The sequence below is a fragment of the Equus asinus genome, chromosome 4 (genome assembly GCF_041296235.1).
Source record: "Equus asinus isolate D_3611 breed Donkey chromosome 4, EquAss-T2T_v2, whole genome shotgun sequence".
In the NCBI taxonomy this organism is placed as follows: domain Eukaryota; kingdom Metazoa; phylum Chordata; class Mammalia; order Perissodactyla; family Equidae; genus Equus; species Equus asinus.
In genome coordinates this window covers 125,965,576-125,977,828 of record NC_091793.1, presented here as the reverse complement: position 1 = coordinate 125,977,828, position 12,253 = coordinate 125,965,576, and the positions used below count along the sequence as shown (strand labels likewise).

Genomic DNA, 12,253 nt, shown 5'->3' with positions numbered 1-12,253 from the left:
GGCTGTGCCCCTATTTTAATAGCTAAAAGTAAGTGAAAAATACCGAATCAGAAAATCAACATATTTTCCTGATTATAACCTGGAAAGTTTCCCAGCCAAATTCAATTCATAATTTTCTCACAACAACAAAGTCAATATTAAAATATTCAGTATAAATCATTTTGACACCTGTAGATGGTTGTTGGGGTTGAGTTGGATGCCAGTCACCAGATTTCTGTGCCCTTGCAAGATGTGTACACATTCTTCTGTAGCTGTGCTATAAACTTTAACAAAGTCTCCAGAGACACAGAAGATATACCTGGAAATAAGAGAAAAGTTTTATGCTCCATAGACAGTATAATCTTTTTATTGTCCATGAAAATAACTTTAACTTGCAACAGAGGTTTCTTTCAAAACAATAGTTTAAGAACTGTATACTCAAAATTGTGTGCTATGTATTCACTTACTATCCACTACTACTCTTCAGTGGTTCTGCTAACAGCAATGTCTTCCCACATCCCCAACTCTCCATTGTTCACTGGGGACACCAGCTTACAAACACTAAGTCAAAGGTTCTGTCTAGTCGGTGAGGTCTCTTGTATAGCAAACTACGAAGACTTTGTGACAGTTCTTTTTCTTGTTGCTGAAATGCTGGTTCTGCTTTTGTCTTTCTGCATTTGTGGCTTTATGCCACAAAGCAGAGGCTATTAAATTATTAAAATTAGTTAAGGTGGGGTACTAGTCCTCTGACAATTTTCACAATAGATGTAACTATAGGACAAAGCTCAGAAATGTAAAACTTTTAGTATCTATCAAATAAAACATGTTTACTTTGTGCCCATTATGTCTAGCATTATATGTATCTACCACGGTGTTTTTCCATACAGTGTAGAAGGTACGAACCACAGAATCCTTAGGCTGTACATCTTCTCTGTGCTCCCAAAGCACCCTGTGCTTGACTTGATCCTAATACTTTTCACACTGTATTCAAATTACTTGTTTATGTTATATCCACCTCCCTTAACTGGCCCTAAGCCCCTACAGGGCAAAGGCCTTAATTTATCTTTGATTCTCAATGACCAAGTCTGTTGAATAGAATTTGCCTGATCCTCAAAGGTTTTATAAACCAACTGGATAAACTGAACCAATAAAAAATTATTACAAAATAATAAGAGTCAATCTTCTGATGTTGACTTGCTCCTACGCTATTTTATCAATTTTAAGATACTTGATTTTTCACAGGTTCACCTCTCTGAAATCAGGATGCATCTTGTAAGTGCTATAGCTAGGAGGAGGTCAGGGCCTGGTTGTGGCCAACTGTCTAAGAGACCAAGAAAGTACAAGTAGAGAAGCATCTGAGATATATGGTTTCCCCTCTGGCTGGATCCTCCTCTCCATTCCCATGAGTGCTGTAGTTCAGTCTTAACATCTCCAGCCCGGACCACTCTTAAGGGCTTCCTACAGTCTCCAGGTGTGGCCCTTCAATTCGTCTGTCACACATAACAGACCATTTACAAAACTGACCATATCACTTCCTTATGTAAAGAATGAATTAAACTAAAATCTGTCAATGTTTTCCTACTGCCTTCAGGATGTGATCCAAACTCCTAAGGCTTTGGGTGACTTATCCCAGTCTGACCGGAACCACCTTTTCACTTTAACACGGTATCAAGTACTTCACAACTCCAACAGCCCCACTTGAGCCCTGATGCATCCCATCAGTATTAACAGGTCCTTCAGGCAGTGTTTCCTTGATAGTGTGGGCGAGGGGGTACTGTTTGCCAAGAAAACTCCCCTAACGGACTCTGATGTCCTTCCCCAAAGGAAAGGAATTTCCTTTCTCTTCATTTGAATGCAAGCCCCTAAAGGAAACTCTCCACGCTTTTGCACATTCTGCTTCTACATAGAACACTCCTTCTTTCCGACTACTTCTTTAAGATAGATTCAGCTCAAGGTAAGCCTTCCCTCATCTTCATTCCAGAGCAGCACCCATCCTAATGTGCTTCCACAGGACAGTGGGCTTAACTATTACAGCACTTACCACAGGGCATAATGAAGGACTTCCCTCTGCAGACTGTGAGCTCGAGGGGAGGAACTGTGTGTTTACTAATTTTAAATACTAATAGAAATATGGTATGGTAGAAAAGATGTATTTTTAAGAAGTCAGACAGAAATGGGTTCGAATGCCAGCTTTACCACATACTAGCTGAACGACGTTGGAGAATTTCCTTAAGCCTTCTAAACCTCACTGTTCTCCACTGTAAAAGGCAGATAACACTTCCTCATAGGGTTACTATGAGGACTAAATGAGACAATGCATGTAAATGCAAGCTTAGCACACACAGAAAACACTCAATAAATGCTTCCATAAAATCAGGATATACCTAGACCCCGCCAAGAGGAATGCATCTAGAGCACCCACCACAATGCCTGTCACACAAGACTCAGTCACCTTTGTTGACAAAGTGGAGAAGTAAGAAGCTAGGGATGCTCTCAAGTAGAAACCTGTATTTAAACAGAGCTCTGAAGGATGCATGATTTAAGGGCTTGGAAGGGAAAAGAATAGCAACATAAGCAAAAGCAAGGAAATAATAATTAACATGGTACCTACAAGAGACAGGGAATGTAGGTGTCTAACAAGCAAAGTGTGCACAAAGGGTACTATGAGGAAACTCAATTGGATAAACAGAGCTGAGCGAGGTCAGGGAAGTCCCTGTAGGTCAGAGAAGAGCTGTAGTTAAGGAAGGAAACAGACGACTGTTACAGGGCTCTGAGCAAGACTAAAAAATAAGGGTTAGGGTAACAATGTTATGACAGTAGTAACACTTTAGGAAAATTATTACAGAAGCAGTATCCAGAATGATCTGCAAGGGAAAACTATTTAGAGTCAGGAACATTACCTTTGTGATAATTTAGGAATCAAAGAGGTAAGAATGATCCATTGTTTTAGTTTTCTATATGCTAGCAGCCTAATGCTATAATGCACAGCACCATATAACTGTAGGAGGTAATAGGATGTGATGCAAACTGTGCTGGACCGGGAGTCACTAACATCTGCTACAGGAACTCCAGGAGCTGTCACGCACACCCGCCTCTCCTAACCACCATCACAAGCAGGCAGAACAGAGTTTCTGCCCTGGTTCCAACAGGACCTAGTGACCAAGAGGAAGCTGCTAAAATTCCACGATTCTGTCATTTTATTTACAATTTCAGCTTTCTTAATAAGCTCCTTGAGATAAAATAAATTACCTTATTCTTCTTTGTATAAACTAGCTAACCCCTAGTGGCACTTTTTAGATAACATTCAAATCCTTGATGAGTTCCTTATAATCCTGCTAATTTGCTGGAGAACTGGTTTTAATCATTAGCTTCTATATAGATGACCAAGAAAGGTCCATCTCTCTAAATCTTCACCAAGTTTCCCAAACTTCAGTTCTGAATTTCTACCTCCTACTTACTACGTCCACCTGGTTGTTTTACAAGTACCTCAAACTTCAGCAAGCCCCAAAGTGAACTCAACGTCTTCTTCTCATTCATCGAAATGCTAGATTACTTCCAAAGTCTGTCTTTTCTCTTCATCTTCAATATTATCTTAGTTCAGGTCAGGCATTTCTGCTCGGACGCCTGATCAGCCTTCTAAGCCCTGGTCTCTACCCTTCCACACTCTTCTCCCACCACTTCCCTCTACCTTATGCTGCAGTGATACTGACCCATGTCCATGACACCCCCCCACCCCCTACCCTTCCAGACACTCACTGTGCCTGGATGCCCTCCCCCAATATCATTCCAGTTAGTCTTGCAAGATCCTACTACTGAAGGGAAACTTTGACTATGTCCCTCCCTCTTCTGTGCCATCAGGGTACCTTGAGCATGCTAGCCTACTCACCTCTCATCTATCCAACACGTCATATAGTTTTATACATAGTTTTCAGATTAATATTCTTGAAGAAATAATCATGTTACCCCCTCCACCCTTATCTAGAGAATAAAAAAATACGCTCTCTTTGGACCAAACAACCAAGAACTGGCTCCAAGTTCCCTTTCCAGTCTCATTTCCCACTAGCTCTCTTCATATACCATTCCTACCAGCTAACTATACCAGTCTGTTCAATATAAGCAGGATTGTACTCCTCTTGCTTACACTGTGCCCTCTACAGAATGCCTTCTGTCCACATCTCCTAGTCAGAATATCACCCACCTGTCTAGGCCTAGCCTAAATGTCACTTCCTCAGCAACCTTTCCCATCCATACAAGTCTGATGTTCCTTCTCCTTCTTATGAACTCCCAAAGTATATCTGCTACTGAGAATTTTCTTTTCCTCTCTAGACTGTAAGCTCTTGAAGGTAGGATCAAAACTGGAATTGTCTTAGTTTTTGTCACCTCAGCTTATTACAAATAATACATAGCTGACAAATACTTAAAAATGAATTGTAGAACTTAGCAAATGAAACAGCGTGGATCTCAATACAATGAATAAGATGTACAAACAGTACACTGTTGGAAGAAACTGGATACCTAGATATAAGTCCAAAGTGGCAGAACTTTGGCAACCTCTTTTAGTTTCAGTTTCTTCCTCTAACTCATTAAAATGAATATCAACAAAGACCTCTTTACTGGAAAGATCAACCATTCCCTTTTTTTTGCCTTTAAGGTAATTTATCAAAGCTCCTTCAGTCACACATGCATTCAATAACTCTCTGCCATACACTCAGAAGCAAGATATTATGGGGGACACAAACTTTCTTAAAATATTATCTCCACTCTTCCAAGATAGAAAGGCTTTTCAATAAGTGTCACTCTACCCTTAAATGATTTGAAAACCTTGTCTTTCTACAACGTGTCACTTCTAGGTGATGCTGACAATATAGAAATGATGATGATAGCCAAAATACACTGAGTCATTAAGCGCCAGGCACTGCTTTCCGCACTTGACATATACTAAAGCATTTAATCCTCAACAACCCTATGAGATGAATTACTAAATGTTACTCCTGTTTTATAGACGAGGCAAGTGAGGCAGAGATTAAGAAACTTGCAAATGTCACAATGAAAGAACCAGGTTTCGAACCCAGGGTGTAGTTTGGTTTTCAGCTACATGAACTCCTGAGGAGGGGCCACGACTTCTATATGTTTTCACCCCGCACAGAATCTAACGGTTTCCACGCAAAGCTCCAAAAAGGTTGCTGAAATGCCCTTCTGGTGGGCAGGACAGTGTGGAGAAAGCGAAATCTTGAATCGTTCAGTAATCCCAACTCACGACTCCGTCCGAAAGAAGGATGGGCCTCGGGGTAGTGCGACTGCAGTGGCGTACACATCCACGCCTGGACCATCTTCCAGCCGTCCCAACGCCCAGCCGATTCTAGACACGTGGGCCCGCCCCCCGGGGCCCCTCAATCTACCAGCAGGTGACAGTCTGGGGAGGGGACGCGCGCCCCAGGGTGCAGTGCCCCGGGCCTGAGGGGTATCTCCCTCCTCACACAGCACGCAGACACCCGCTCCGTCCCGCGTGCCCGGGGGTGCCCGCATGCACCCCTTCCCGAGCCCAGATCCGCCCCCGAGCGAGTCCGGACGCGCCTGACAGTTCTTCCCCGCGGCCCCGGGGAGTGACCACCCTCGGCCCGGTCGACAACGCGTGGTGGCCCCATACTTAGAATCTGCAGAGAACACCGCTCTCCTAAAGTTCAACTCGCTGCCGCCACAACGAACCACGCGGACACACTCCCGCTCCACCATCTTCGCGCAGACGCAGGACCTCGCGCCCGCGGGCCCCGCCCAAAACTTCCTTTACGGAGGCCGGGTGGGAGGGCGCTTGTCCCGGACAGCGGAACCCACGCACGGGCTCCTCTAGGCCGCGGTCTCGATGGTAGGACCCAGAGCCTTTGCCGCCATCTTTTGTTTGGGCAACGTCAAATTAGGATACATGTGAAAAAGGTAAAAGCGAAACAAAGACATAGAGACAATGAATTTATACTAAATGCCTCTGAACTCTTATTTAGTACAGATAAATTTCTCCCTGGCCTTGTCAGTCTGACTGTATAGCCTTTTCCGCCAGAAGGGAAAGGAGGCTCATAATGTGTCACGTGACCTGAACCCCGCCGCGCCCCGCCCCGCCTCTCCTCTCCTTTCTCCTAGCGGTGATATTCGGGCGCTGCGAGGTGACGTCAGTGTCTCGTGCCAACTGGTTTCTCGGGTGGAAAGGTAGCCTTCTACTTTTTACACAGCTGTTTGTTCCTCTCGTTAGCCGTCACTTTGTCCTCGTCCTCTGAGCACAGTATACGTTCCTACAGAATCTCCGCAGCTCCGAGAGCCTTGCTTTTCCCTTTGGACCCGCGGCACCTACTCCGGGGTTCTGGTGCATCCCTGTCTCTCCGGAGCTGCTAGGGCGGAGTTGACATTCAGCCCCACCCGGCTAAGCTCCGGGCCGCTGCTCCCTGGTTTGCGACTCGTTGATTTGTGCGTGTTGCCTTGGTTTTAGCTTCCTCGATTAGTCTACGGTGCCAGTGGGTTAGGAAGCCCTGAGCTCAGAGAATGTTTATGCCTCTGTCAGCATTCATTTGTATAAACTTATGTGTATAATTTTCGTGGTCCGTGTATATTAGGGAGTGCTTGTCTTTATTCATTCAGTAAACCTGTACCGATGCCCCTCTGAGCCAGCTCTGTACCGCTGCTAAGGGTAAAGAGTCACCGACTGCTTAACTCTAACAGGAACAGGAGAGACATCTGCTTTATACGTGTCACTCCTTGATGTGTTAAAATTTACTACATCCCTTCAGTCTTTCTGGAGGCGAATAATTATTGGGAACTTTCTATACGTGAGACACTATGCGAGACAGACGTGATCCCTGCTCTGTTACCTTCCATGGGAGGGACGATAAAAATGTTTAACAAAATAGTTACAGATTGTGTGCTGAAGAGAATAAAATAGTAATATGAGAGAATAGTTTTCTCTGAGGAGGTTTAGGTTTAACCTGATGAATATGTGTTTGGTAAAGTGCACGTAAAAAACATATTTTAAAAGTTCAACATTAATACAGATTTGATGGAAAATAATTCAATACAGAAATATAATTAGAATGGTCCCAGTCTATCTTACACCCTTACACTTGTTTCTCCAGCATTAAAAATTTGATGTATTCGCTTCCTGATATTTTTCTAGGTATACGTGTATCTTAACATTATTCTTCAATGTAGTGCACTGGGTATCCTTTTGTTTCCTCTCCCTATGTGCTTTCATGGTAGTGTATACAAATCTCATCTCCTTTTTAATGACTAGGTAGTATTTCATAGAGTCAATGTGCCATAATTGATTAAATCATTCTCTCAAAGGTGGATATTTAGTTGTTTTCATTTTTTTTAAAGTCGCAGATAGTGCTACAGGACACATAAATTTGTGACAGTGTTGCTGTAGGGCAGATTCCTAGAATAGGCATTGCAGGGTTAAAGGATATCTGCATCTTTTTATTTTGAGGGAATGTTTTGTAGAATTGACACTTGTTACTGGGGAAACCAGGAGGAATAACTAATGGCAGTTAAAAAAAGGGAAACATTTAACTTAGTTTTTTAGTCTGAAGTTTGGGGAAAATCCATAAGGAGAGGGAGTATTATAAGAGAGTGTGATTTCTAAGAAATCAGGAGGGAAAAGGATTGATGAAATGGCATAAGGGAGGTGAAATTGCCTATAAAAACTGCATCAGTGAGCAGCAATTGAAAGGTACCAAGCGCTGGGTGGTCCATTGTTTAAAATTTAGACTGTAATGTGGAGTTTCACTTATCAAGAATTGTTAAGTATAATGAATTATGATACCTGAGTCTGTAGGGGAGGAAGACATTTCCTCTACCTGCTGTGGATTCTTCTGGCTGGAGAATGAATTAAATTTACATGAGACAGAATAACAGGAGAAAATTAAACAAAGCTTTATAACGTGTATACATGAGAGAGACTCAGGCAAGCTGAGCAACTCGCCAAAATGGCAGAAGCCCCCACCTTAAATATCATCTTCAGCTAAAGACAAAGGAGGATATTGGGGGTGGGGGGAGTCAGTTATGGGAGATTACCAGACAAATGCAGTAAACAAGGGTCAGGTTATTATGCAGATTTAAGTCCTTGCCTTCTGCATTGATAATAGTTTCTAGAGATAAGGTCATCCCCCTTCTTCCTGTACAGAGAGGGAGACCCCTTTGCAATGTAAATGTTTTTTAACAAAGGGTAAGTAAACTCTGCTTTTCAGATTTCTTTCCTGTCTGCAGTTTTTAAAGTAATCAGCCCAAAATAATCCTCATGCCAAAGAGACATATCTTGGTGTGGCCAATTCCAGTCCCCTACAAGTCTAATGTTTCCTTTAATATACTGACATTTGTATAGTATATGTTAATTGGCCCTCAAACACTAAAACACAAAGTTTTCTAAAGTAGTTTGGAAGACTGGAAAGAATTAATGTAATATTGAAGATGATAGGAAGTGGCTAGATACAATCTGCCCGTGGTGTTAAGTGATGGGATACTTCCCTAGGCATTTCATAGAACAAAGCAAGGAAAGTTTGGCTTATTTGTTGGGAAGGGAAGCTGAGCATCTGACAGGTCCCTGGTTCTCTCCAGCTCTCCTCTTTTCTTTGTGAGTCCTCACCAGAATCATCTTTAAATATGCCTTCATGGCAATACTGACTTTTTCTGGCACACATCTTAAAACTTTTCCAGCCTCTACACTTATCCAGTTCCAAAGCCACTTCCACGTTTTTAGGTATTTATTAGTTACAGCAGCATCTCACTCTTGGTACCAAAATCTGTATTGAGAGTTCTCCAGAAAAACAGAAGCAATAGGATTTATTTATTTGTTTATTAATTAATTAATTAAAAGGAATTGGTGCACTCAGTTATGGAGACTGAAACCTCCCACAGTCTGCAGTCTGCAAGTTGGACACCCTGGAAAGCCCTGGAAATTCAGTCTGAGTCTGAGGGCCTGAGAACCAGAGGAGCTCATGGTGTAAATCCAGTCCGAGTGCATAAGACTGCAGTCCCAGCTCAGCAGTCAGGTAGAGAAGGAACGAATCCTCCATTCCTCTTCTTTTTGTTCTATTTAGGCCTTTAATGGGCCCTGAATGATGCCAACCCACATTGGTGAGGGCAGTCTGCTTCACTGAGTCCACAGATTCAAATGCTAGTCTCATCTGGAAATACCCTCACAGACAAATCTGGAAATAATGTTTAGCCAAATATCTGGGCACTCCGGGACCCAGTTAAGTTGACACATTAAATTAAGCATCACACCAGGCAACCACCAATCTGTTCTCTGTCTTTACAGCTTTACCAGAAAGCCATATAAGCAGTATTCTATAGTTTGTAACCTTTTGAGTCTAGCTTCTTTCACTGGGGTAATGCATTTGAGATTCATGTTGTTGTGTAGATCAGTGGCTTCCTCTTTCTTACTGCTGAGTGGTTTTCTATTATATGGGTGTTCCACAGTTTGTTTATTCATTCTTTTGTTGAAGGATGTTTTTGATTTTCCCTCAGTTTTGGAAATTATGAATAATACTGCTCTAAACACTCATTTGTACGTTTTTGAGTGAATGTAAATTTTTATTTCTCTAGGTGAGATTGCTGAGTCAAATCATATGTTTCCATTTTTAAGAAACTACCAGACTGTTTCTCCAGAGTTTCTATACTGTTTTGCATTCCAGTCGGTAATATATAAAAGTTTTAGTTGCTTCACATCCTTGTCAGCACTTGGTGTTGTCAGTATTTTTTATTTTAGCCATTATAATAGGTTTATAGTGGGATTTCATAGTTTTTATTGTCATTTCACTGATGACTGATGATGTTGGGCATCTTTTCGTGTATTTATTTCCTTTTTGTATATCCTCTTTGGTGCGGTGTATTCAAATCTTTTACCCTTTGTTTTATTGGTTGGTTGTTTTCCTATTGTTGAGTTTTTAGATTTCTTTATATATTTTGGATACAAGTCCTTTGTCAGATATGTAAATTGTAAGTATTTTCTCCCAGACTGTGGCTTGTCTTTTCATTCTGTTAACAGTGTCTTTCATAAAACTGAAGTTTTAAATTTTGGTGAAGTATAATTTATCAATTTTTTTTTTTTTTTTTTTAGGGATCATGCTTTTGTTGTTGCATCTGAGAACTCTTTACCTATTCCCAGTTTATGAAGATTTTCTCCTGTGTTTTATATGAAAAGTTTTATAGTTTTATGTTTTACACTTAATATTTAAGTCTATGATCCATTTTGAGTTAATTTCCATTTGGTTCTTTTTTACAGCCTCTATTTCTTTCATAAAAATTTCTATCTTTCCTTTCCTCATAAGAGCATTTTTCTTACTTTTTGGAGTATTGTTTTATAACCCAATTAAAGTCTTTTTCTGATAATTCCAATATGTGGGTCATCTTGGGATTGGCATCTGTTGATTGCCTTTCACTTGAGAATTACTGAGATTTTTCTGGTTCTGGTTTTGTGTGTTGAGTAATTTTGGATTTTATCCTAGACATTATGTTAGGAGATCCTGGGTCCTATTAAAATCCTTAAAGCCTTGGCCCTGCCAATTCTCAGTTGTGTGCATGCACAGCTCAGAGTGAGCCCAGTAGTTTGTGACTTAAAGGATCCCTCTCTCCAGCTCCTTTCTCTCTGTGATACTCTCTACATTCTTGGGCTTCATTGTCTTCCCTTCTTGTTGTTCTGGTTAGAAAGCCCAGACTTTTTTCTCCCACATTGTTGCCTACTTTTCTACAGCTAGGCTTATGTTAGGGCAAAGAATGTAGTGGGGCCTCCACTGCCATATCGCATGCCACTACCATTGTTAGTGCTGGTGAATAAATGTAACCTCATTGTTGGATCTCATCTGGGGTGGAGCCAGGAGAATCAAAAGAGCTCCATCTCATTGGGGCCACTGCTTCCAGGTGGGGGTAGAGGAGAGGGAGAGCGTCTTCATTTCTGTCACTTGCTACCAAGCCTTCCATGGAGTCCTCATCTTTTTCTACCTAGTCCACCCACTCTTATCTAACTTTCAGAGGTCTCTGCTAGTTTACTTTGTATTTTGTTTAGGGTTTTTAGCTGTAATTAGTGGGAGAGAGAGGGTGGAGTGTCCTGATTCTGTTTTGACAGGAACTGAAAGTCTCTAAGCTAACTTTTTAGCAAGACCACTGTGATACTTGTATATAAGAGACCGATGGGGGACAAGGATTGAAGATTGAAGCCCTGTTAGGGGTCTCTTGAAATAGTGTAATTGAGAGATGATGGTGGTTAGACTAGGGCATTAAGAGAGGTGAGAGATTTTGAATTCTGGATATGTTTTGAAGATAAAACAAATAGTATTTTCTGATGCATTAAATATTGTATGTAAGAGAATAGGAGACAAGATGACTTCAGAGGTTAGAACTGAGACTCTTGAATATTGGGATCATCATGTGCTATGATGAAAAGATTATGGAGTAGCGGATTCAGGGGGGTGGAGACTACTAGGAAATAGGTATGAGCTTCTTATAAGACATTCAGATGGAGGTGTTGAATAGGTAGTTGGATATCCTGTTGGAATCGAGGACAGAAATCTCTGCTGGAGATATAAATTTGGGAGTCATTGGCATATAGATGATATGGGGGAGCAATGAGACTGGCTGAGATCGCCAATGGAGTGAGTGTAGATAGGAAATAGAAGAGGTCTGAGGACTGAGTCTGAGGCACTTTTAAGTTTAGAGATGAGGAGGATGAAAAGGAAACCAGCAAATGATTGGCCAGTGTAGGAAAATCAGGAGAATATGGTGCCAGGAAAGCCAAGTGAAGAAAGTATTTCATGAAGGTAGAACTGATCTTTTTTGTCAAATGTGACTGATAGGTTAAATAACAGGAAGGCAAAGAATTGACCATTGCACTTAGCAATATGGAAATCATTGGGGATCTTGATAAGAGCAGTTATGGTGGAGTGATAGGAATGCAAATCTGGTTTGAGTGGGAATAGAGAATAGAGGAGCCAGGCAAGGAAAGGGTTAGTGAGAATCTGATCAATAACTAACATGGTCTGTCAAATGTTTTCCAGACAAGGAGAAAACTAAATGCGCTGGCTTTCAGAAGTTGTCGTCTCTGGTTTGCAGATGTTGCCTTCTCATAGTGAAACTTAGATGGTTGCAGCAAGACCCCCTGTAAATTGTTCCAGCTCCAAGTATCCAAAAGTTTCCATGGACCTGTTATTTAATGACACATTCCTTGATCTTCTTATGTAATGGCATGTTGCATTGAACTGGTTGTCTAATAGCCTGCACATGCACCCTGATTGAGCCA

The 12,253-nt window shown here is 41.5% G+C and overlaps 2 protein-coding genes across 3 annotated transcripts in view; one reads left to right on the top strand and one right to left on the bottom strand.

Moving 5' to 3' along the window:
• The window catches only part of WDR75 (WD repeat domain 75), a 31,795-nt gene extending 26,015 nt beyond the window's left edge, over window positions 1-5,780 (bottom strand). For both annotated transcript variants that reach the window (XR_011502923.1, XM_014852916.3), the window contains exons 1-2: window positions 5,627-5,780; window positions 169-298 (exon numbers count right to left, since the gene is read on the bottom strand). Coding sequence is in view for 1 of the 2 variants with exons in the window: in XM_014852916.3 (XP_014708402.1) it covers window positions 169-298; window positions 5,627-5,712 (216 nt within the window). In the remaining variant the exon portion in view is untranslated. The remainder of the gene's footprint in view (window positions 1-168; window positions 299-5,626) is intronic.
• Window positions 5,781-6,129: 349 nt separating this feature from the next.
• Window positions 6,130-12,253, top strand: part of COL5A2 (collagen type V alpha 2 chain) — a 402,020-nt gene continuing 395,896 nt past the window's right edge. The window contains exon 1 of the mRNA XM_070508233.1: window positions 6,130-6,177. The gene's annotated coding sequence lies outside the window, so the exon portion shown is untranslated. The remainder of the gene's footprint in view (window positions 6,178-12,253) is intronic.